General features: G+C 42.0%; 1 protein-coding gene across 2 annotated transcripts in view; it reads right to left on the bottom strand.

Annotated features, from left to right (window-relative positions):
* The window catches only part of SEPTIN7 (septin 7), a 124,976-nt gene that overhangs the window by 82,536 nt on the left and 15,153 nt on the right, over nucleotides 1-27,287 (bottom strand). For both annotated transcript variants that reach the window (XM_077491668.1, XM_077491667.1), the window contains exon 2: nucleotides 5,855-5,961. In XM_077491668.1, the coding sequence (XP_077347794.1) occupies nucleotides 5,855-5,961 (107 nt within the window). The remainder of the gene's footprint in view (nucleotides 1-5,854; nucleotides 5,962-27,287) is intronic.

The following is a 27,287-nucleotide window of genomic DNA, read 5'->3' on the forward strand; positions in this document are numbered from 1 at the left end:
TTCTCCTCCCCCCTTTTTTTCCCTTTATACAGCCAAAAAAATAAATAGGGGTGAAACAGTCCAGTCTTGAAGTGGTTAAAGTCTAAAACTTATGCAATTAAAACGTGCTTCTGTCACAGTTGTTTTAGCTCCCCGAGAAAAAAAGTAGTTCATGTACAACAAAAAGATCCAAAAGGAATTTCCCATTGGAAAAATCCCACTATGGCAAGAAGAGATGAAAACACAACAGAAAAAAAGACCAGGGAAGCAAGGCTGATAAATGTAAAGCAGAAGCTTATTACCAGTGTTGCTGTAAACATATGGGCAATCAAGTAATCACTACAGCTGCTCTACTTAGTTACTTCCTTGCTCTACTAGTGGACTAAAAGAAGAGCAGCCCTTTACGGCGAGCCATAGAGGGGCAGATGCCCCCCTGAAGTATACAATTGGAGGACAGATGGATGTCTTCCCAACACTGGGATCCACCAATATTTCTTGTGCGATTTCCCTGAAGGAGTGAAGCAGTGCACACACACTTAACAGGTTAAAGATTTTCCCCAACAAGTAGGAAGATTCATGCAAGCAACAACCAACCAATCCTTACATAGGCATCCAAGTGAGGGAAAGAGCGAAACCATTTACAGCCTCATCAATGCTATCCTACAAAACTAAATGTTATTATGAATATCTTGGTTGAATATCCAAAAAAAAATATATATATATATAGCGTAACCTAGCATGTTTACATGTCAATCATCCTTGATTACAGAATTACAATTATGGTGAAAATGTAAGTACGCCTCATGGAAATTGTTGACTTTTCCCCACAGATTTGAAGAGGCAAACATTAGATTTATGGATGATCTACTTCAAGAAAGACACAAAAGAAAAAAAAAAGCTTGAATAAAGCTGGCCATGCAGAGAGGAAAATTTTCATGAACCAGTTGAAATACACTGCGACATCCCGGCAAAGGTGTCGGCAGCTTCAGCTGTCAAACAAGCAGTCCGAATCAGTGTTTATAAACAATGGTCCAGACTAGAATATAGAAAGATACAAAGTAACAATGTTACTTTTGTATCATTTTGTTCATTCATCTGCAGATCAAAAGGATAATCTTCCATTTGCAGATATCGGTTAAAGCGGAGTTCCACCCAAAAGCGGAAATTCCTCTGATTTGTTTTCTCTCCTCCTCTGGTGCCACAATTGGCACCTTGGGGGGGGCAGGATACTCATCTGACAGGTATCCTGTTACCACTTCTGGGAGTCCGTGCCGTGGCCCATGATGTCACTGCGGGGGCGCTCCCTCCTCCTCCTCCTCCTCCTCCTCCCTCTGTCGCCAGGCCAGTAGGAAAGAGGAGTGGGGCCTCGAGCATGCGCAGTAGGGTTCCTGGCATGAAGCCGTAAAGCTACACTGCCGAGTTCCCTTACCTACAAGGGTAGCGGCAGCACTCGACAGCTGATGGAAACATCAGCTGCGGTGCCGACATCGCTGGACTCCAGGACAGGTAAGTGTTCTATTATTAAAAGCCAGCAGTTGCAGTATGTGTAGCTGCTTGCTTTTACATTTTGGGCGGACCTCCGTTTTAAACTGTTACTAAACCCAGGACCCTACATTCACTATATCTGGTCTCCCACAGTACACAGAACATGAAAATGCATTTTAGTATATATAAACAGCTGAATACCTTTTCTTATCAGCAGTATATAGCAGTCTTGCGATTTCTATCAGTTCCTGGTGAAACTGAGTTTTCATACTGCACTGGGGTGTCCTATGAGGCTGCAGGGCTCCTGAGCCTCTGTCTGGACAGTGTCGATTGGCCCTGTGCTGATCACATGCACTCTCCCAAGAAAAAATAAATAAATAAACCTCACTAGCAATACACAACAAACTGACTCTGTCTTATCTGGACTTGCCCTGGGGGAAGGTGAAGGGAGGGCAGGATCTGTGTATACAAGACCAAGCAGCCTTTTTACACAATGCTGAGGATTAACCCCTTAGGTTCCACAGTGCATATAAAAAGCAAGCTTTACTGCATATACAGACTGATTTTACTGTTGTGGGTTTAGTAACAATTTAAAGCAACCTGATAAGTAAAAAAAACACAAATTCTGTTTTTATTTTTTAAAGATGTCCCTCTGCTAGACCCCTTATTAAAGTGGATTTCCACCCAGAAGTGGAGGTTTCCGCTTTAGGGACTCCTCGCCCCCTTATATGCCCACATTTGGCATTATAAGGGGGCGTGGGGGGATGGGTGTTGGTGGGTTACATTTTTTTTGGGGGGGTGGGGGGGGGGCGGGTGTTGGTGGGTTCCTAGTTTTGACAAGGACACAGTCCTCACTTCCGAAGGCGAAGCACAGCATGTCTGGCGCATGCACAGTGTTCACTTGACTGTAAAGACACAAGCTATCACAGCGGGGTGCCCACACTTGTGAGTCCGGCACCGGGGAAAGGCGAGAGTTCGAGTGGCTGGATCGCTGGATTATAGGGGACAGGCGAGTGTGTGTTTATTAAAAGTCAGCAGCTACACTTTCCGAAAACATCAGTTTTGCTGAGTTTCCATGAGCGTTTGTGTATAGAAGCGGTTTTAAAAGAAAATGCCTGTAAACGAATCGTGGCTAAATGCGAGTTGCCACATTTAGTGTTTGAAATGCCTCTAAACACAGCTTCTGAACAATTTTTTGGGGGTTCCAAACAAAGCCTCAAAACGCAACTGCCTAGAAACTACTATAAATGAACCCGTGTTTACGGATAAGATAACAGAGGAGATTTCAGGAGCAGTTGAAAAAAAAATGCCAAACTGCTCCTAAACGTCAGTTTACCAGCAGCAGTGTACATGAGGCATAATAACACTGCTCAAAAAAAAGAAAAAAAATGTGTTAGGTTTAGTTTTATTGCATTTTATTGTCTGAGGATTACAGAAAATAAATATTTTTGCAAGAGAATATAAAAAGGAAAACCTTTCTAGTCCTTACTGTAAGTGAAAACTAGACCTAAACATAAAACCAAAACATTATCACCATTGTGCTTCACAGTTAGTATGAGGTAGTTCTACAAAAGTTGTCTTCGGTTTGCACTAATTAGGTTTACTGTTACAGTAAGGCAAAAAAAAAATAAAAATCTTTAAGAGTTATGATTTCACAGCACATGGTCCCAAAAGGCCAGTTTTTTGTCTATAAGGTTCAAAGCAAAGGTGTTTTTTTTTTTGGCACACAACCCATGCAGGCTAAATTAATTCAAACTCGTTTGGATTGTAGATGCATGTACTTTCACAAGAGTTACAATAGTTAGCTGCAGACCCCCCAAATGAAACTGCAGGGCTCTTGGAGACTTCATGTAGCAGGAGGGTGTCTGTTTTGTGCACAATTTTCTGGGTCGATCAGCTCTGCACTTTTGTGGAAACCAACAATCACTGTGGCTACTACAGGGATCACCACAATCTTATGGATCCTGTGTTCACTTGGCGCTGTCGCAATTCATAGAACAACTTTTAATTTTTACAGGCAATACAAGGCGTTATCTGATTGGATGAGGTGGATATTGCAATGTCCCCACCTTGTCCATTTAAACAACGCCTTGTGCTCACTGAAATAAATACAAGTTTTCAGTGAATGGCAGCAGTGTCAAACAAGCAAACCCTCAATGTGCAGTAGGGCACCCACTCAGCTTGGAAGATTGTGGTGATCACAGTAGTAGCTCTGACAAGTGATTGTCTGCTTCCGCATTAGTCCCTTGGGTTGGAAAAACATACTTACAACATAGACTATTATAAGTCTGTAATTAAGATCTTACTTGAAGTTTCGCTTAAAAAAAAATAAAATAAAATAGCCCACCTACTCAAAAAAAGGAGGACTATGCATGGAATTGTTTTTTTAAAAAAAGGGAAATGTACATTGATCAGCAACAACATTATGATCACTGACTGAAGTAAAGTGAATAACATTGATTATCCTGTTAGAATGGAATCTGAAATTGGATGGGTTAAATCTTAGGCAGCAAGTGAACCTGTTGTCCCTAAATCTAATGTATTACAAGCATTAGGCTTTGAGCAACATTGACAAGAACCAAACTGTAATGACTAAACAACTGGGTCAGAGCATCTCCAAAATTGCAGCTCTTATAGAAAAATGCCTAGTTTGCAGTGGTCAGGACCTACCAAACATAGTCCAAGGAAGTAAAAAAAGGCAAAGTGGTGATAGGTTCATGGGTGGCCAAGGCTCACTGATGCACGAGGGGAGCGAAGGCTGGCCCATGTAGTCCAATGCAATAGAAGAGCTACTTGAGTTCTTGAAAAAGTAAAATTCTGGTTCTGATAGAAAGGGGTCAGAACACAGTGCATTCCAGTTTGTTGGGTATGGGGCTGTGTAGCTGCAGTCTGGTCAGGGTGCCCATGCTGACCTGTGTCCACAGAAAAAAAAAAAAAAAAAAAAGCACCTATAATGGGCACATAAGCATCAGAACTGGACCAAAGAGCAATGAAAAAAGGGTGGCCTGGTCTGAGGAACACAACAATGGGTTTAAGGTGTTGACCCGGCCTAAAAATTCTTAATCTAATCAAGCATCTGTGGGGTGGGATGTGCTGGAAAAACAAGTCCGATACATGGAGGCCCCACTTTGCAACTTACAGGACTTTAAGGATTTGCTACCGTTGGCTTGGTGTGAGATACTACTCCAGCATACCTTTAGAGGTCTAGATGAGTCTAAGTCTCAATGGGTTATGATATTGGTGATATTAAGGTTGGTCTGTGTAAAGTTTACATTAAAAAGATATCCTTTACATTTATAAATCCTAAAAAGATCAACAAATTAAAGAATTATTTCTGTGGTAATGTTTTAAATATCTTATTTCTATTGACAGTTAAGTTGGTCATAGATGGAACCGCCCAAATTTTAGATCGACTTTCTTTGAATGGGCTTGTTAAAAGAAAAAATAATAATTCTCTTGATCAGTCTGGCTGCAACCAATGATCAGAGTAGAGTCTCCCCAGTCAAAATACAATGTCCCAAAGGGAAAGATTCCTCTAGCCACCTTGTTTGTGTGGACAGTTTCCTGTTCTGCCCACTGGATGAAAGAAAAAAAAGAAAAAAAGAAAAGAATCTACGGCCAGCTTTAGTGATTATACTGTACATCAAAATAGCAGCCATATTATTTCACTACATAAACCAGTTCTGATTCCCCCTACATAGGGCTACACAAAAGGCCATTGACAAAAAGCAAAAAAAAAGGGGGGGGGGGGGCACAAACAATGCACCCCCTGTGCAACTGATAAATATTTCAACAGTTGTTAAAGCGGTTGTAAACCCGCTGTTTTTTTTTTCCCCACCTGCAAAGGAAAAGGCATAATGAGCTAGTATGCACCACATACTAGCTCATTATGAAATACTTACCTTAGAACGAGGCCCCGACATCTGGCCCGATCCACGCCGAGGGAGCTGACATGTCCCCTCGGCGTTTCTTCCAGATATAGCGGCTCCAGCACTATGAGTAGCCGGAGCCACGATATCGTCACTCCCGCGCATGCGCGCGGGAGATTTCTTCCCGGCAGGGTCTGGCGTCTGCCGGGCTTCCAGCCGGGAATCCCCTGTGCAGTCAGCGGTGCATTGCGAGGGGAATATCTCTCCTAAACCTGTACGGTTTAGGAGATTTTTTTTTACCTACAGGTAAGCCTTATTATAGGATTTCCTGTAGGTAAAAGTCCCCAAAATGACTTTACAACCACTTTAAGTAGGGATGGAGGGTATTCAATGTAAACAAATGGCTAAAGCTCCTGGAAGGGCACTTCTTTTATATGTAGGCAATAAAAATTATTCTACTCAACAGGTCAACCGCTTATGGCTTTCCCCATGACTATAGGTACACACTTAAATAAACTCACCTGAACAGTCTTTTTAATTCTGTGTGATGGACCAGGATAATCCGGAGCATATAAATCCGTTAAGAAGAGTGAATTTATGAGAGTTGATTTTCCCAGACCAGATTCACCTATAACAACAGACAAAAAAACGTGTTAAAAGTTTAAACTTTTTCCTGCTTGTGATAAACATGAAAGTCACAGAAATCATCATAAAATTACCTCAAATCATAACAGAGGGCATCAACATTTTTTTCTTTTAAAAAGGCATATAGTTTTTCTGACTATATTTCTCTTCTGGGTCACAGGAGTGCACTTAGTTCTGCATTCTTGTGACCCAGATTCAGCCAACAGTGGGTTAAAGCCCACTATGGGCTGACGTCACAGAGCTGCTCCAGGTTCTATAGGGGGTCCCAACTTTAATGTTGAGATTTACCCAGATAACTGAGGGGCAGCTGGCTCAGCTGGGCACCGAGAGCCTGAGCAAGCTGCTCCCACCTCCTGCACAGCCTGGCACTCCAGTGAGTGCCGGAGGGGCAAAACAGAAAGCTGGCGGCTGACAGTCATCACTCCCTGCTCAGAGAAGATCAAGAACTGAGTAATCAGTGGCCATGTGATCTATGTAACCCCGCACTTCTCCTTTAATATGTACTTTCAATGTGCTCTTTATGTATTGTTGAAATACCTAGCAGAATACACCTGTGCATTAATTGTACAATAAACACAACCATCTTCTTAAAATACATTCAAACTGTAGAAATAGAAAAAAAAAAAAAAAAATTGAGATAATAGGATGGAAATATTTCCAATAGAGAGGAATCTGATCAATATGCATTCTCAAACAGCAGTTAACATGGGCACAATCACAAAATTGAAAACAGAAGAATACCTACTACTCTTAAAAGACCATAACCATTTGCCAATTACTGATGCTTAGTAACTTGGAAATTTTGGAGAACGTAATGAAATATCTAAAAGCCTTCCACTGATGTGCACTGCCCTGCTATAAGTAGGCTGCTCATTTTATTGGTCATGCACATTGCTAAAAATCTAATTGATATCATTTTTGGCCAACACTTTTAGATATGCATATGAATAATCACCTTAAAGTGGATCCCTCACATATACCCAGTGAAGTGAACAACCTCAGATGACACACACAGATGAAACAAATCATCCTACATAAGTTTTACATGTATATCTGCTGTCTTCATCTTTATACAGTTTAGAAAGTCCACCTCCTGTTAGAATTTTCTCTTCCCTATTCGCCTGGTGGCGTGTATTCTTACAATAAACGGTGAGACAGCTGATAGGAGGAAAGGCACACACACACACCCTTCTCCACATAGGCAGAGACTTGCACAGCTGTGCTGTGAATTGACCAACTCTCTGCAAATTTATAGCACCCGTCCCGACACAAAATGCAGGTTGGTTTTATCACAGTTGGAGAACTTGTCAAAAGTTATCATGCTGATAAGAGAAGAATGGAGCAACAGAAAGGCAGGGGACTTAGGGCTTTGAAGATAGATAAGAAAACATTGCAGATACAGGTGCTCAGCTCAGATTTTATGAATAAGGTTTACATCGACTTTAACTTGAGTAATCTCATCAAGGTGTGTTAATTCATTACAAAATCTAGTTTGTACGTATATTTTGTAATTATCCATGTACATAGATAATTTTGGGGGGGTTAGGCCGCCCTTTTTATCCTCTCAGCTCACTACTGAAAAACTATTCTATTTAATCTAGACAGCACACAACCTTTATATTAACTTATATATAAAAAAAATGTAGCTTGATCTTTTGAGCTGTGTAATATTTTTCAGATACAATATATAATATTAAAATAAATAATAAATAATAATAAAGATATAATATTTTTTCAGATACAGCTCAATCTGGAGGGAATTCCTTTATATCTATATATTGTCATAATTCACACACAAAAAAAAAAAATTAAAACAGATTTTAACTGTAAGAAACAAGTGTCAGAAAAAGGTTTAGACTTTAAGTGGTTAAACTTCCTGTGCATACTCACACAGAAGTTTTATCCCTTTGATCTAAGCTGGAAGAGTTACAATGTTGTTAAAAATTTGGCAGACTGTCAGAGTGAGCAGAGAACTCTCTATACTTGTTACATGAAAGAATCGGGAAACACTGCAATACAGATCAGAGGGGTGAATCGAGACTGATCTTTTAACGATTAATTGTGCAGCTCTAATGCATCGCACACCAACACATTATGAGAGACTTTCCTGAAAATGAAGCCCTCCAGCAGCTGTCACCACTAACGGGGCTTCATCTTCATCCGATCTTCCTTCTGGGTTTGAGGGCTCCATCCGTCTGACTGGTCCAGCCGCAATGACATCACTCCCACACATGGGCACAGGAGTCTCGGTTTACAGTACAGACCTCTTGAAGGAATGGCACAGTGTGCTGTTGCTTCAGAGCGCATTTGCCAGTGAGGTCACCGGCTGCTGCTACATGGAATCGCTCTCCTAAACTGTGAACGTTTTGGAGATATTCCTTTTACCTATAGGTAAGCGTCATTATAAGCTTACCTGTACATAAAAGTACCAGATAATACTATTTTTTTTTCAAGTGGTAGTTAACAGAACTTATGGCTATCATTTTGGCATTAGTGACAACAAATGATAAACTAGTCCAGATCATCATTTCTAAAAGGAGATGCAATTCTGTTATTTCATATATGGGTGGATGCTGGTGGCTTGCATCATCCATCAGCTGATCACATTTTAGGCCAGCCATAAGTGGATTGACCGATCAACTTTAGTACAATCACCCTGCGCCAGGTTTTGCATGCGATCACTAGCCGCTAGCAATAATCACGATTTGTCCCCATCAGGAGGGAGTCATCTGCGTCAATGCTGTCTATGTTGATCATGGAATCAAGCAAATTTCTTTCCAGGCCAAGGTTTCAGGAAAGCAATTTGCTCCGTTTATTGGCTGCTTTTGAGTCTCAAAACACATTCCCTGCTGGGCAACACATTCAAACTACCTCAACATCCATTAGCACAACCTTTTCACAGATACATCATTGTTCTGTTGTACATGGTGGCAAAGTAACTATTGTTTTCCCATGAAAAACAAAGAAATTCATAATTTGGCCATGCTAACAGCATTAGGAAGATTTTGATTTAATTGGGATATGTTCCTCAGACCAAGACTAAATGACTACTACAAAGATATTCTAAAAACAACAACAACAAAAAAAAAAAAAAGCCTAAAGACAAAAAGGCATCAAAGCTGAATGCATAACACATAGTATCACTGGTTCACTATTATTACTACTAAATTCATTAAACATGTAGCCATGGAGACCTTCCCCTTATTCTTTCTAAACTATGCCAAGCATTGCTTCATCCAAAGGCCTGTGAATAAAGTAGGAACAGCAGTAGCAATTAAGAAATATAAAGGCACATTACAGCACTAGTGCGCTTACTGAATTGCCTTACAATAGTGGAATTTAAAATGTAACTGGGACATTTAAATGCCATGCCAAACCAGAGCTTTTTTTCAAGAATAAAAAAACAGCAGCATTTTATTTAGAGTCCAAAAGTTTCCTTTCATTAAATTTCTGTAGGACAGGTTATTGGCAAGTGTCTTAGGAAAAGACATCCTTGAAATATTTATCTCCATAAGAGCTATTCAACCACATCCGTCATTGACAGTGCTGCAAAACACATTCTGGGAGCCAATGTTGAGGACTGCTTGTATTCAGTTGCTAAGGTGGGGGCACAGTAAGAATGCCAAGCATAAGAACAGTTAAGATGCATTAAAGTGTGAAAATCATTTCTATAATATTGGAGTCTAGTCAAACACACACAAAGTTTAATGAAATGCGCTATTTTTAGCAGGTTGCAGAACGCGTAGAAAGCCTATATGGCCCCTTTCCCACTGATGCAGTACAGTGTGACCACAGCAGTACCTACGGATTTTGTGAGTTCCTTTTTGATTTCTATCTCCTGCGGTTTTTGTGCACTTGTGAAAGGGGCCCAAGTCTATACGAATTTCAACCAAGTTAAAAATAGGAATACTCCAGTCGAAAAACATTTAGAATTATGTTATTAAAGTCACACGAAAAAAACATTTTTTTAAAGTTAGCAGCTACAAATACTGCAGGTGCTGACTTTTAAAATAAGGACACTTACCTGTCCCAGAGTCCAGCGATGTCAGCACCCAAGGCCGAACAGTCCCTCGGATGCTGCCGCCACCATCTTCGGTAAGGGAATCGGGCTCCGGTTCCCTACTGCGCATGCGCAAGACGTGCTGCACGTCCTAACTGGTCCCCGCTAGCTCCTGGGACCCGTGTGTGTCCCAGTAGACAGCGCGGGGGACAGGAAGAGGCACAGACTCCCATGGGAGTCTATGCCCAGAAGTGGGTGCAAATACCTGTCTTAGACAGGTATCTGCACCCCCCTTCCCCATGAAAGGTGCCAAATGTGACACCTGGAGGGAGGGATGGTTCTGAAAAGCAGAAGTTCAATTTTTGTCTGAACCTCCGCTTTAAGCCAAGGCAGACTTCTAAAAAGAAGAAATTAAATACCAGTTCAGTAAGCTTCTAACTGAATGCCATACCCAATGGGTTTTTAAAACATCACACGGCAACTACTGTGCCAGAACCATCTAGAAGGCCAGTGATCTGAGCTAGCACTCGGAGCACCACTGTAGTGAATTCAACGAAGTACAACATTTGTAGGTAGATTTCATTCACTACTCAGTTTGATCACATACTGGCTTTTTTCACTTGATTTTTTGATTTCGAGTCTTTATCAATTTGGGTATTAAGGCTTTTCATGTGTTTTGGTGTATACAAGATTCATAATTCTTGTTTATAACGCATACGGTTTTTCACTTTTATGCTGGATTTTGGATCATCTCCTAATCAGTGGGGTAATTCAACTATGTTGAATGATGCCCTATTACAGTAATGGGCAGTCGACCCTTACTGTAGTGCATCAAAATGCACTTGACAGGTTAAAGAGCAGTGTTGGGGGAATGGGGGGGGGGGGGGGGGATAAGTGGTACATATAAATTTTAGGCTGAATTATGGCGCATCAGCAGCCCAAAAAAAATAATTCAAGCTTAAAACTCTTAAAGCAGCGCATAGTAGATTGTGGCATTACAGTGCTAAAGTGTAAATGGGCTCTTATCTCAAAAGCCAAAACTATTTTTAGATTTGGCTTGAGTAGATTGGATTTAAACTTAGCTCTTAGACAGTTGTAATCAGAATATGTTTTTCCACTGTAAGATTTCCCCTCCATTCCTGTCCCAGTGACCACGCAAAACTTTGGATTTTCATTCCTGGCAACAATGATCACTTGGATACGTTGAAAACAATAAAAACTCAGGATTGCTAAACCTTTTTTTTTCTTTGGATAAATCTTAAAAAAGGTAACAGGCACTAACTATATATAAATTATATAATAAATATATATATATATATATATATATATATATATATATATATATATATATATATATATATATATATATATATATATATATATATATATATATATATATATATATATTTTTTTTTTTTTTTACACACACACACTATAGAGAGCGCGAGAGCTTTTTATAGCCATCTACACACACACACACAGTTGTGCTCATAAGTTTACATACCCTGGCAGAATTTATGATTTCCTGGCCATTTTTCAGAGAAAATGAATGACAACACAAAAACTTTTCTTTCCCTCATGGTTAGTGTTTGATTGAAGCCATTTATTATCAATCAACTGTTTACTCTTTTTAAAATCATAATAGCAACAGAAACTGCCCAAAAAATGACCCTGATCAAAAGTTTACATACTCCAGTTCTTAATACCGTGTATTGCCCCCTTTAACATCGATGGCTTGAAATATTTTGTGGCATTTGGCGGATGAGGCTCTTTATCTTCTCAGATGGTAAAGCTGTCCATTCCTCTTAGAAAAAGCCCCCAGTTCCTGGAAATTCTTGGGCTGTCTTACATGAATTGCACGTTTGAGATCTCCCCAGAGTGGCTCAATGATATTACGGTCAGGAGAATGAGATGGCCACTCCAGAACCTTCACTTTATTCTGCTGTAGCCAATGACAGGTCAATTTGGCCTTGTGTTTTGGATCAGTCATGTTGTAATTTCCAAGTACGTCCCATGAGCAGCTTCCTAGCTAATGAATGCAAATGTTCCGCCAGTATTTTTTGATAACCTACTGCATTCATCTTGCCATCAATTTTGACTAAATTTCCTGTGCCTTTGTAGCTCACACATTCCAAAAACATTAGCGATCCACCTTCGTGTTTCACAGTAGGAATGGTGTACCTTTCATTATAGACCTTGTTGACTCCTCTCCAAATGTAGCATTTATGGCTGTGGCCAAAAAGCTTAATTTTGGTCTCATCACTCCAAATGACTGTGCCAGAAGATTTGAGGCTTGTCTCTGTGCTGTTTGGAGTATTGCAAGCGTAAAATACTTTGTGGCATGTGCCTAGTAATGGCTTTCTTCTGGTGACTCAACCATGCCGCCCATCTTTCTTCGATTGCCTCCTTATTGTGCATCTTGAAAAGGCCACACCACATGTTTCCAGAGTCTCCTGTATTTCACCTGAAGTTATTTTCCTGACACAAGAACAATTTTCCTGGAAGTTGTGGCTGAAATTTTAGTTTGTCTACCTGACCGTGGTTTGGTTTCAACAGAACCCCTCATTTTCCACTCCTTGATTAGAGTTTGAACACTGCTGATTGGCTTTCTCAATTCTTTGGATATCTTTTTATATCCCTTTCCAGTTTTATACAGTCCAACTATCTTTTCATGCAGATCCTTTGACAATTCCTTTGCATTTCCCCTGACTCAGAATCCAGAAACGTTCATGCAGCACTGGATGAAAGATGCAAGGGTCTGTCAGGAGTACAGAAACTCATTGACCTTATACACACACACACACACACACACACTAATTACAAGCAAACAGATCACAGGGGAGGATTAGTTACCTTTAATAGCTATTCAAACCCCTTTGTGTCAATTTGTGTGCATGTTATCAGGCCAAAATCACCAGGTTATGAAACTTTTGATCAGGGTCAATTGGGTAGTTTCTGTTGCCATTAGGATTTAAAAAGAGTAAACACAGTTGACTGATAATAAATGACTTTAGCCAAACACTAACCATGAGTGAAAGAAGTTTGTGTCATCATTCATATTCTCAGAAAAATGGCCAAGAAAACAAATACTGCCAGAGTATGCGTGCGTGCTCGTATCTCAATCATATACAGATGTTACACATTATATAGTAAATTAAAGGTTATTGCAAATGAAATGCAATATGGCAACCCAAAGAATTTCTGTACACCATTAGTGTACAGAACGCACGCATAAGTGCATTTTCCTACTTGTGCGACCAATATAACCTATGTATATGACATATTTGGCGAATGCCAATGGAAGCCAGAAGTCACAGAAGTAGACACCACTAATTTAGTGATCTCCACAGGAGGTTGGATCAATCGGCACAGCGCAATTCAGAGAATGCTTTGCATGCCGAGTTCATTCAAAGCATTTTCTGATTGGATGAGGTGGCGAGGCATTATGGTGACATCACTCTCCATCTCATCCAATCAGAGAAATCTTTAATTTCTCTGCAATCCACCTGTACTGAGCAACCCATCTCTTTCACATGGCATCTGGCAAGCTGCTCAACACAGGATCCAGAAGCAAGTGGAACTCACTTGAGAAGTGGTGTCTGTTTCAGTGATTTCCAGCTCCCAGCAGCACTGGCCAGGAATGTCATAACATGCCGATACCTAGAATTATTCTGTAAAAAGGGAATTTGAAACAGGTTAATACTTAAAAATCGCAACTAATGCTTAAATTCTTTAACAACATAAATCCTAAAAGTTAAACTTAAACTCTAACAGTATCCTAATCCATCTTTGAAATCTCCTGCAGCTAAATTATCCTACACAGTGTTGAGAACAGCCACACCAAAGTGGAATGGTGTTGCTTAATGGAAAGTAACATAAGTACACAAGCCTGGCTTGGCCCATCTGCGCCAAATCATGGCATTTTTGTGCACCTGGGAGTCTCAGGTACAGCGCTGAGCCTACTACAGCCTGAAATCTGTGGTGGCTGGACACTGTGCTTACTGAATAGAATTTTAGTTTAGAGCCATATGCAGAGATGATCTGTGCTCATTACAGCATTGAGCAGATTAAACAATCACACTGAATTTCAGGAAAAACAGACATTTTTCTATACTTCTGTTTTTAACCACTTCAGCTCCAGAAGAATTTAACCCCTTCTTGACAAGAGCACTTTTTGCAATTCAGCACTGCGCCGCTTTAACTGACAATTGCACGGTCGTGCGACGTGGCTCCCAAACAAAATTGATGTCCTTAATTTCCCACAAATAGACCTTTTTTTCGGTGTTATTTGATCACCTCTGTGGTTTTAATTTTTTGCGCTATAAACAAAAAAAATAGCAAAAATTTTGAAAAAAATGCATTTTTTACTTTTTGCTATAATAAATATCCCCAAAAAATATTTTTAAAAAACATTTTTTTTCCTCAGTTTAGGCAGATACGTATTCTTCTACATATTTTTGGTAAAAGAAAAAAAAAAACAATATATCGTGACTGCGAGATTATGGCAGACGCATCGGACAATTCTGACATTTTTGGGACCATTAGCATTAATACAGCGATCAATGCTATAAAATTGCATTGATTACTGTAAAAATGCCACTAGCGGTGAAGGGGTTAACCACTAGGTGTTGTAGGGGTTAAGTGTGTACTAGGGAGTGGGTGGGGGGGCTGTGCATGACACGTCACTGATCAGCGTTCCCGATTACCGGGAGAGCTGATCCGTGACAGTGTCACTAAGCAGAACGGGGAGATGCTTCTTTACATTAGCATCTCCCAGTTCTTGCTCACCGTGAGATGATCGCGGGCATCCCCATGGACATCGGGTCTGCGGGACTCCCAGCGGGTGCACGCCCGCGAGCCACCTCTTAAAAGGGCAACGTACAGGTACGTTAATCTGCCTGTAACTGCCCTTCTGCCACAGTATATTTGCGTGAGGCAGTCGGGAAGCAGTTAAAAGGGATACAAAATGGGGAATCATCCATGTATTCCAGGTGTCCTTTTTTGTATTAGTTACATTTAAATAAAAAAAAATAAAAAATGCATATACATTGTAAGGAGTTTCCCGTTTGACCATTCTTCCAGAAGCACATTTGTGAGGTCAGGCACTGATGTGGATGAGAAGGCCTGGCTTGCAGTCTCCGCACTAATCCATCCCAAAGGTGTTCTATCGAGTTGAAGTCAGGACTCTGTGCGGGCCAGTCAAGTTCCTCCACCCCAAACATGCTCATCCATGTCTTCATGGACCTTGTTTGAGCACTGGCACGCAGTCATGTTGGAACAGGATGGGGCCATCAAACTTTTGCTACAAAGTTGGGGGCATGAAATTATCCAAAAGGACATGGTATGCTGAATGCTTAATTCCCTTCACTGGAACCAAGGGGCCAAGCCCAACCTCTGAAAAACAACCCCCCCCCCCCCCCAACACCAATGATTTGGACCAGTGCACAAAGCAAGGTCCATAAAGACTATGGATGTGTAAGTTTGGGGTGGAGGACCGGCCTGCACAGAGTAACCATTGTTCAGTTTACTGTAGTTGAAAAATGAATGGCAGGTGCTTGGTTGCTTTCTAAACTTTGCTTTAGGGCCTGTTCGCACGTGCCTATTTTACTACATGACAATTTCCAGCAGAAATGTTAAGAATTGTCATGTGGCTAGTTCACGTGTGTACATGGCAAGCATTGCATTAGAGGGGGACACAATTGAGTAGTAAATGCATAAAACTAAAAGCGTTATACAGACTTGTGCATTTTAAATGCATCTACGTCATGGAAAAATCTATATTCAAAAGGTTTCTCACTTTGCATAATGCATGAGGAAAAGAAAGCAAATTTAAAACTGTTAAGTAAAGTAATCCCTTAGAGAATTAAGGTGGTTCAGCAGGGACCAGCCGAATTCTGATCTGTGTGTGGCCCGGCCTGTTCGCCAGAAGCCAATTAATAGACTGACTTCTGTTAAATGATCAAGTTGGACAACTTTTGATTAACGGCTGCAGCAGTAATCGCCGATGGAGAAGCCATTGGTGTTTACAAGCATACGACCGTTCACTTGGATGGGTGGCAGTGCCCGGCACTCGCAGCTTATTACACTATGGCAAACAGCGTGCATTGTTTTATTACAGTCAGAGTTGCACTCATTTTCTCCGCTAGCATATAAAATTATACATAATCTTATCCAATATAAAGTTGCCAACCTAAATTCATTAACATTGGTATATGAAATTCAACAGAACTAAAACAGATTATACATTTAATGGTTAATAAAAATAAACTTGTTATTGAGAACTTTTAATTAGCGCCAATTTTATGTTTATTGAATTTCCCCACTGGGATCATGGGGCTCACTCAACTGCTGCTAAGAATTTATTGCGGTAGTCCCCAGTGTGTTAAATTGTATCTAAATAAAAATGAAAGCATAGATACTCATGTCAAGTTTAAAGCTAAACCCTGAGGAGGGGGGGGGGGGGGGGTACTCTTGCAGTGTGACCCCTCCCTATTACAAGAGTTAACTGTTCATTTTGCCTAGAGGATAAATAAAATGAAATACTTGTTATTCATTTGATTCCCTAGCAGGCAGCGCTCTTCCTTATGCAAAGAAAGTGAGAGATCAGAGAGGAATCAGACTCTGCGCTTTGGATTCAGGCTTGTATACACTATAGAGGGATGTGCTTCCTTCATTTTTAACGTCTGAGGTTTACGACCACTTTAAGCCTTGGTTCACATTATGAACCACATGTGAATCGCACTGCATTCTTGTTCAATTCACATGCGATTCAGTGTGGTGTGATTTGGGCTTATTCATTTTGAATGAGCTCAAATCACAGCATCGCACCAAAGCTGGGCCTGCAGAAATTTTGGAAACACATTGCAACCAGAAAGAATGGTACTTTTGTATTCACACTGCGTTTGCAACCTACGTTTGGGGGGGGGGGGGAATTGCACTGACACCCACAGCGGATCACAAGGGCAATGCAAACTAAATGTGGTGCAGGAAATGCACGTGGATCATCTTTTTTCCAGCACCACATCAGTGTGAACCTGGGATAAGTGCCAGTTCACACGAACAGTGTGGGAAACCTGCATTTCATGTACATTTCCCACACAGCGTTCAAAAAGCACTTTGTCTGAGCTGCAACAGGTATCAGTGTACAGTTAATGACACCCCAAAATGCAAACAGCAAACGCATTGCATTTGCCTGCACTGGATTACATGGTACTAAAGTACAATGCGTTCCAATATGAAAAAAAAAAAAAAAAAAAAAAATGCATGCACTACTATAGGTACGGTGAACTCAAATCACTTAGGAATTGCACAAGAATGTGAGCGTGCTCCTGTGCGATTCCTGGTGTGAACTGGCCTTTACACTGCATGAAGAAATTAGTTTTCCCATGGGCTCATCATGCAGTTTGCTTCAATCTTAGACACCAGAATGAGTGTGCAGGTAAATTTCCCTGAGGTCAGCATGTAGTGTTTTAGCCCTGTGAAGCTGGGGAAAGCTCTTGGCATTGAATGTAGACAACTATGATGTGGTGGGAAACACACTCATTGCATTTTACCATTACATCAGTTATTTGACTCTCTGCTGCGCTACTGCACATGCCCATAATCACCTGTGCTAGAAGAGTCTTACTCAATCCCCTGGACTCATGAGCCAAAAGATCTGTATACAAAAAAGGTTTATTTACTAAAGTAAAAAAAAAAAAAAATAATGTGGTGCAGCTATAGCCTAGTAGCTTTTACAAAAACACCTGGAGCTGATTGGTTTCTATGCAGAACTGCACCACATTTCACTTTCAGCCTGGGTTCACACTAGCAGCACAATCTCAGAGATGGCATGTGATGATTCACAACCACACTGCAGATGCCAATCACAGTTGTATGGCTGAACTCGCATTGTATTCGCACAGAAAGGGGCCTCTTTTTTCCCCCGCACTACAATCTGATTGCATGGGTGTTCTCACCTATGCGATCCAATTCCTGTGCAAGTTCACAGTTCGCACTGCGATCTGTGAACTAAACTGGGTATGTCATTTACTTTGTTAATGACACCTGCAGCGGTTCGCACAAGGCAGTGTGAACTGCCTGTGGGAGAGAAGCGATGCAGGAATCGCGCTGGTTGCCGCATCGCACTAGTGTGAACTCCGGGTTGAGTTTTAGTAAATTAAACCCAAAGAGAAGGAAGACTAATCTCATAGTGGAGCACCGAGGAAACCATGCTGCTTTAAGAATAAAGCCGATAGCCAAGTGCCAATTATAGAAAGTTACAGGTAAATAAAATGGAAGTTCTTTACTCAGCCATTGACTACAGTATACGTACCAGGTTAAAGCCATAACATGTTGGATCCACGCACTTTTTCTTCCCCTCACTGTATAGTATATACAGCACAGATTGTCAAATTGTCAAAACAACTCAAATTCCACATTTACTTGAAGGACAATGTTCCGTTTCAAAGAGTTAATCAGTTTTTTGCTACAAAAAGGCTTCATACTATTTCAATGTATGCAGCAGAACCAACAACTATGCAAATAAGAATGTAAAGACTGTCCATAAGGGGCATTTAAAGACTTCCAACTATTTGCCTTATTTCAGCCTAGTCATATCAAGCATACTAGAGGCACATTTTGGAGTAGCAGCTGACAGGGATTTGCCAGAAGCTTCTCTAGCAGCTGTAGAAACAAATAAAATCTCATGCCACAATATGGGTTTACATCTTGTGACAAGAGACAAAAGTAATTACAATAAAACCCTGGATTGAGATCATAATTTGTTCCAGAAACATGCTTGTAATCCAAAGCACTCTTATATCCAAGCGAATTTCCCCATAAGAAATAATGGAAATACAAAGGATTCGTTCCACAACCGTTTACTCACAAGTCCTTCAGTTTATAGTCTATATAAAAAATAAAAAAAATAAAGATTCTAGTAAGGTGACCAGGATGTGCAACCATAAAATGTCCATCCACAAGTGGAAGCCTCCAGAAGGAGATTAGAAGCAAAATCCATCGGGAGCTACAGAGTATAAAAGAGAAGAGACGCGCCTCTAAAGCCTCGTACACACGTTCGGATTTTCCGCTGACAAAACCTCGGACCTCGTGTGCCTGAATTTGGTCTTTCATACAAATGGCAAGGAATTGTCGGCCAACACGCGAACGTAGTGATGTACTATGTGGTGTTTGAGCTCTTCTAGCAACTCCCTTTGAGCTCCTTCTGCCAATTTCATGTTAGTAGAAGTTTGGCGAGCGTTAATACGCGCTTTTCATCTCGCTTCTGAATGGCCGTTTGTCAACAAGACATGAATCGGAGGAGATAACGTGTTATTTATTATTGGCCTTGGAGTTATTGCTTTGACCCAAGTCCAGTCCAGGAACAGGAGGATTTCTTGAACCAAAAATTGTTTGCTTTAATAGTGATCAATCATGTTTTATGCCTTTGCTGCGGGAGCTCCAGGAGAATAATCCAGATAATTATCTCCAGGTGAAAGACCTCTGCTTTCACCAACTCTTGGCATTGTTGACCCCCTATACTAAAAAGCAGAACACATGCATGAGGCTTTTATTTTATTTTTTTTGGCTGAATGATGATTTCATTTGTTATATTTTCTATATTTTGGATGCATAGAATTCACTTTGGTTAAAGCGGAGTTCCACCCTTTTTTTTGTTTATTAAAAGTCAGCAGCTACAAAAAGCATAGCTGCTGACTTAATAACTGACACTTGCCTATCCCATGGTACAGCGAATCGGCCACCCGGAGCCTCACTCCTCTACCCCAGCACCTTCATAGCCACTGTGGGCACCTGACCATGATAGCTTATGGCTTCACGGGCAGGTGCGAGTCGTGCTGCGCTGTGCTATTGGCCAGCCGATCTTCTGGAACCTGTGTTGCTTCCCAGAAGATCGCTGGAAGGGAGGGGCCACCTAGGGCAGGAGTCGCGAACAGGAAGAAGGAAGTGGGACAGTTAGTCCCACTAAAAGGAGGGTACACACTACTCTCCCCCACCCCCCACCCAAAAAAAAAAAAAAAAGTCTAAATGTAACCATATTGCTACACTTAGGAGGAGCCTCTCATTCTTGGCTTTGACATGACGCTACTTGTATATCAAGTCAAAATTATATTTTATATATACATACATACTTTTTTTTTAAATAAAAACTTGTCTTGCAAAACACTCTCAAACCAAGTTGCTCACTGTACGTAATACGTAGGGCATATGTATTAGTGGTGTTGAATTTAAATTGCAGTATTGATGCATCACGATTCGGCCAGCCGCTATTCGGCATCGATGCGATGACCGAAATAATACATTTTTGGATGATGTCCACGCTGTACTCTGCCATTCCAAAAGGAGCTGAAATGAGCCGTGGGTGTTAGTCACTCCCTCTTTTCCTGCCTTCCGCTGACGTCATTGCTGTGTGTGAAGCTGGCTGCTACAGGAGTGGAGACATGTGGAAGAAGTGTCCCTGACTCCCGGTCCCCAGAGTCATCCTCCTCCTCGGCTCACTGTCACACAGGCTGCTGTGGGAGACCTGAGCCAGCGTCCCGCGCTTGTCTTCCTCACAACAGGTTGCTGCGGGCAGTGGGAGATCTGAGCGAGCCAGAAGAATACTGATCAGCTGCATTTGTGCACTGGTTTCCTGCTGCCCGCAGCAGCCTACGAGGAGGATGGAGGATACTCTGTCATCATCAGGTACGTCAGACACTGACAGTATATAGCTATGCACACTTACGTGCAAATTTGCCAAATTATGGCCGTAATAAAAAATAAACTTGAAGATGGACCTAAACATCAAAGTGACCATACCATTTTATTAATTATGGTTTATGTCTTATTGATGCACATCACAACTTCATTGATACTTTTTTGTATGAATTATAGTTTTGCTCATCACTGTCCCATACATGCAGCGATGAAAACATAAATCATACAAAAAAAAAAAAAGTTATCAATGAAGTTAAGATGTAAAAACCAAATCACCAAGATGAGACATACATACACCATATAATTATTGAAATGGCATACATTGTCATTTGGGGGGGGGGGACATTATCCACAGTCTCTGTCCATCTCTTGCACTATGCCCGCAGTTGCTGTCCATTTCTGACCATGTCTTGTACCATGTCTGCAATCTGACCATCTCCTAGTATTTTGGGGGAGCCTGGAGTTCCTATTTAAGTGGTCGGCTGTGTTTAGATTTTGCTACATGCAGAGAGTTATTTTTTTTATTTTTTTTAGAACAGAAAAAAAAAAAAAAAGAAAAGGCGAATGGGCAGTAATTGTGATGCATCACAGAATCAAATTGAATCGTTGACAGGATAATTGTAATCAAATCATGAGACCAGTGAAGATGCGCACCTCTAATATGTATGTGCACAAAATGATTCTGCCATTCATTTACAAAAATATGCACATGAAGTTAGAACCTTTTTAGTAATTGCACAAGCTAAGAGCTCAAATAAGACTCCAGTTAACCACTTAAGGACCACCCCATGCACATTTACTGTGGCAGGGAGGCCCTTAAGCTCAAAATCACGTATCTGCGCGCGATCTCTCTTCTTGGGTCTGGGGTCACGAGCGTCATCGCTGTGACTGAACACCGCGGGAGGCAATCAGCAGTTTCCGATGGCCACCTGCGAGAGATCGACGGTCTGCCTATGTAAACAAGTCAGACAGTCGTTCTGTCAGACAGGAAGAGAGATCTTGTGTTCCTGCTGATCGGGAACACAGATCTCATTCTTCGAGTCAGTCCATCCCCCACACAGTTAGAAAGCACTCCCTAGAAGCACACTTAACCACTTTAATTTCCCCCGATGTTAACTCCTTCTCTGCCAGTGTGATTAGTACGCACCTCTGTGTAATTGTCAGTTAAAGCGATACAGTACCGCATTGCAAAAAAAAATGGCCTGGTCAGAAAGGGGGTAAAACCTGCCGGAGCTGAAATGGTTGTTTAAAAAAAAAAAAACACACACACCACACCACCACATGCCTTGTTGATATCTACCCATTTCTGTTCTGGAACTGACAAAAAAAAAGGCTACTTTTCTATAGTGCACAGTGTTCAGAAATGGAGCCAAAAAATATGTCTAGAATGTAGACTACACGATTAGCTCGTTATTCTGCATATCATACTTTTGGTTTTAAAATTGGCGATCTTTGTCTCCTAACCAAATTCAACAATTCACAGAGTATACAGTTAGTGCCCGTTCACACTACCGCGACTTGTCAGGCGACTTAGCCGCCTGACAAGTCGCAATCTGTTCTGTACTATGGAACCGTTCTAATAGGAGTGACTCAAGTCGCTCCGACTTAGAAAAAGGTTCCTGTACTAATTTTGGGGCGACTTCAGGCGACTTGCATTGACTTCTATACAGAAGTCATTTTTCAAGTCACCGCTGAAGTCGTGTGCAGGTCGCGTCTGAGTCGCGCTGCAAGTCGCGTCTCCCCTGTGTAAACGGGCACTAAAAGTGATTTTACATCTACTGCTTTGAATTCCTTTTCTAGAAGGACCGCATTAAATACTCTGTTTATCAATGTAAAGAGATCACCAATGAGTCATCAGTCTAGCACAAGGAGGGAGAGGAAGCAAGAGACAGCTAAGCAGCCCAAAGAAATGAAATGCCATATTCTAGTACCAGCCATTTTCAGATGCGTCTGGTGATAATCGCATACCTATTGCCACAAGTAAATGTAGCAAACGTCTCCTGGGAGGCAACATTGACTAAGCAGCTTTGAAAACCTCTCTATTGCAAATGTTTTCATGTCATTTTCAAGCTTGCAAATCCATGGAGTCCCCTTGGAGCTCTCCCCGGGGATTTTTCTCCGTAAAGAGACTATCAACAACCTAAAAAATACTGCAGGTAAATACACAAAAAATAAAATAAAAAAAAATGTTTTCCCTTTATTTTATGCACTTGTACTATTGAACTTGCTAGAAAAATGTGACAACTAATTTCTTTAGCACAGCCTCCTCCCTTCTGTGGAGGTCGGGGCCCGCGCCTCTTCTGGGAATGTTCATTAACTTCCTTGCCAAGGCGTTTCCGCACTCTACACAGCCTTACCTGTCTCAGGGTCCAGCGATGCGGGGGAACGAAGCCCCCCCTCTTTCCCCGCTCCGCTCGCGGCGCTGTCATTCTTACTGTGGGCACCCGGTTGTGGCATCACAGCCGAGCACCCACTGCGCATTCACGAGCGGCGCAGGGCACCGTGATGCGCAGCAGAGTCATCACAGTCATCTGGGACACGCGACAGGTCCCAGATGACTGTGCGGTGCGAGGGGAAGTGATGTCACCAGCCCCGGCAATGAAGAAGGCAGACTACGAGGGACCCCCTAGCAACAAGCATTAAGAGATGAGTAAAAAAAAAAAAAAAAAAAAAAAAAAAAAATTCTGATTTTTTTTTTAAAGAATTTTAAACTATTTTTTATTTTTCGGTGGCAACACCACTTTAAATATACAATATAGTCCTCCTCCTGAAATGTGGAGACCCCTGCTATAGTGTCAATTGGGCAACAGCTCCAAAAGTCTGTTGGGGCTGCTGACATCCAGCAGCAGTTTCAGGACTTTAGGATGCCTACACAAGGGAGGCTATTACAGGTAAATAAATAAAATTTGTTAAATTCATACAATCTCATGAGAACATTTTTGTCAAAATAAAGGGTCTGGCAAGAGGGTTTCTTTACACTGATCATCACTACAGGATCAAACAACTTTAAATGCTGCTGCAATGCTGTTCCCCAGCTACTGGAGAGTTCGGCCAGTTAGATAAATGGCAGTTTCCCCACTGCACACAATAGTTCCTCCCCATTAGCCTGTCTGTCCTGTTGTGATGCAAAGGAAGCAGAGGGAACCACCGTGCATAGAGGGAATAGCTGGTATTCAGTCATTTAGTGCCGGTGTTCTGGCATATTCAGTCCAGCCATCATATAGCGTCCGACTGTCCGCCCTTGCGCAGTACGGAGCAGAAGAAGCTTCGGAAAATCTCTGAAGATGAGCGGCGCCTGCGCCGTGAGTCGAGGTGGTAGCCCCACCATCCAAGTGGACATAGGGCTGGGAAAATTAGAGGGCCCCTCGCGGGCTCGCTTCCCTCGCCTCTTCGGGCTCGGCCTCGCTGCGCTCGGCTTTTATATTCCATCTCTATGTCCACTTGGATGGTGGGGCTAGAACCTGGACTCACGGCCCAGGCGCTGTTCATCTTCGGCTATTTTCGGAATCTGTGTGTGCTGTGTACTGCGCATGCACAGTAAACATCGGACACTATCCGATGGGGGGGGACTGTATATGATAGGACACGTGTTCACACCAGCTCGCTCTGCGAGACTGCATGTGATTCGCACCGCACTGCAAATCTCATGCGATGTGATTTCAGCAATGCAGATAGTTTGGCTGATATCTCATTCGGACCAAACTTGCACAGGAGCCTTTTTTTGGTCTGCAGCAGAATCGGATCGCATGGGTGTTTACACATCCGAACTGTCAGTTTGCAGTGCGATATGTGAGCTGAAATGGGGGTGTCAATGTATTGACACTGCCAGTAGGTCGTGTCGAGCGTGATGCAGGAATTCACAGTGGATTTGCAGGGTACCCACACCACACAAGTGTGAACCAGCATGTAGTGCTGAATGTCTACATTGGCCAAGGAGCAGTATTTCAGCGGAATTTCAAGACATGGGCAAAGTAAAAAAAAAAAATGCTTTTTCCTTTGTACTTTTTTGCTGGTTTGACCCTGTACTGTCATTTTTACCATTTGAGGATTTTGTAAGAGACAAGTCCTTAAAAACCTCAAAGTTTTTAGGATGCATCTGTTACATCTAACGTCTCTCCCCTGCCACCACTCCCCACACTGCTAATCCTGACTCTCAAAAGGACAGCTGATAATTGGGTACAGTTTTGCATGACCAGGCAATTGTCAAAGTGCAACAGTTCTTAACGCTGAAAATTGGCCTGGGCAGGAAGAGGGTAAAAGTGCCCTGTATTGAAGTGGTTAAAGGAGACATTGGAAAAAACCTTTTGTCAATTAGTGGCGGCAGCTGTCGACCAGCGCAGGTTCCCGCTGTCAGACTGAAAGGTCCTTGCATGGTGGATTCTGTTCATTTTTTTTGGGCAAAAAAAAAAAAAAAAAAAAAAAAAAAAAAACACACCACACGTCTAAACCAACTGCAATGGAAATCGCACAGAGCTTCCCAGAAACCACCTCTTTTCGGGTCCCCTGCCAGAGCTCCTGGCCCCTACACTCTATTCAGTGCCCCCATGGGAAGCTGCCTCTCAGAGGGACTCAGCCACGCCCCCTGCACTGTTATCGCTGGCTTTGATTGACAGCACTGAGAGCCAATGGTCCAGAAGCGAGGGGATAAATGATGTGCATGGTACTGGATCAAAAGCGGTCTCAGGTAAGTAAAGGGGGGCTGAGGAGGCGATGCTGACACCTAAAAGTTTTTCACCTTAATGCAAGCAATGCATCAAGGTAACATTTTTTAGACTTTACAAACCCTTTAATGCGGTTGTATAACCCACTTGGTGATTTTTACCTACAGGTAAGCCTATAAGGCGGCTTACATGTAGATAAAAACAAATATCTCCTAAAACTGCATGGTTTAGGATAGTGATGGCGAAGCTTGGCACCCCAGATGTTTTGGAACTACTGTTCCCATGATGCTCCACTACACTGCCGAGTGCATGAGCAGCATGGGAAATGTTGTTCCAAAACATCAGGGTGCCAAGCTTCACCATAACTGGCAAGGTGAATATCTCCCAAACATGCAGCCGCTGATCTCAGCAGTGCATCGTAATGGAACTTCAGAGCTCTTTCCTGGAACGGAGGCCTCCCGCGCACATGTGGAGTGACGCCATCACGGCTCTGGACACTCACAGTGCCGAAGCCCAAGAACCCGGGAACAAATGCTGGGGGAACATGTTAGCCCCCCTCAGCGATGACCGGCGCCAAGTGGGGGCTTCGTTCTAAGGTACATATTTAATAATGTGATAGTATGTGATACATACTAGCACATTATGCCATTGCCATCACTGCTCAGAGAGGCAGAATGGGGATCTGTCAATGTAAACAGACCGATGACCATTCTGTCAGGAAGTAGAGAGATCTGCTGTTCCTAGTCATCATGAAAAGTGATCGCTCTCTACTTCCCCCCCCCCCCCCCCCCCCCCACACACACACACACAGTTAGAAACACCACCCTAGGGAACACTTAACCCTTTGATTGCCCCCCCCTCCTTGTGTTAACCTTTTCCCTGTCAGTGAGATTTATACAGTAATCAGTGGCTATTCATAGTACTGATCAATGTATAAACGTCAATGGTCCCAAAAAGCGTCAGAAGTGTTCGTTCTGTCCACAGCCACTAAAAATCGCAGATTATCGCCATTACCAGTAAAAAAAAAATACCATAAATATATCTGTTTTGTAGACTAACTTTTGTGCAAGCCGAGTAATATACGCTTAATGCGATTTTTTACCAAAAATATGTACAATACAAATTTTGCTTGTGTACGTCGCATGACCGTGCAATTGTCATTTAAAGCGATGCACAAAATGGCCTGTTCATTAAGGGGGTAAATCCTTCCTGGAGCTAAAGTGGTTAAACTGCCTGGATCAGATCTCCTGATACCTGGTCAACATATCCGGAAACTCTCTGCTGTGTTCTCCTGTTATGACTTGCCTGGCTGCCTTCCCTTCTGGTTCCTGATCCTGTTTACTACCTCTACTATTCCGATCTCTGGATTCCCGTTTCATCGGCTTGTTCCAACTACCCGCTCTGGTTACAAAACCCTGGCTATGGTTTTGACTACATTTGCTTTGTTTGTACCATTCTACCATTTTGTTAAAAAGTGTGACTTTTACTGCACTTCTGTCTCAGTCTGATCCATGGTCCCCGACACCTATGCAATGAACTCCTTTTCCTATGGTTCTCGCCTCACTCATCCAGCCCTCTGCTCAGCATAAGGTATTAAAATGATAATCGCCATTGTAACACCACCTTCAAATATTAAAATGACTCGCATGTAAAACAGCAAAGGAAAGCATGAAATTGTTCCAGATGCAGAACACTTGAGAATGATTTGCACTGCAGTTCCTGCAACTAGAGGTCAGTGAGGACTTGCTTTAAAGCTAGTTTACTGCCTCATTCCAAAGACAGCTGCATGCTCTCAGGAAATCTTGGATATTTTCCAGGAAGTCAACTTCCTCCTTTGGTTCTGCTGCTAACTTATTCCCGTCAGTCTACAGACAACTCATCCCTCAATGCAGCAAACTACACAGCACACTTAAGGAAAGGAAATTTAAAGTGGAACTTCACTCTCTAAATCAA

Source organism: Lithobates pipiens, unplaced genomic scaffold (assembly GCF_037356315.1).
Source record: "Lithobates pipiens isolate NorthernLeopardFrog02 unplaced genomic scaffold, aLitPip1_a1.2 Scaffold_19, whole genome shotgun sequence".
NCBI lineage: Eukaryota > Metazoa > Chordata > Amphibia > Anura > Ranidae > Lithobates > Lithobates pipiens.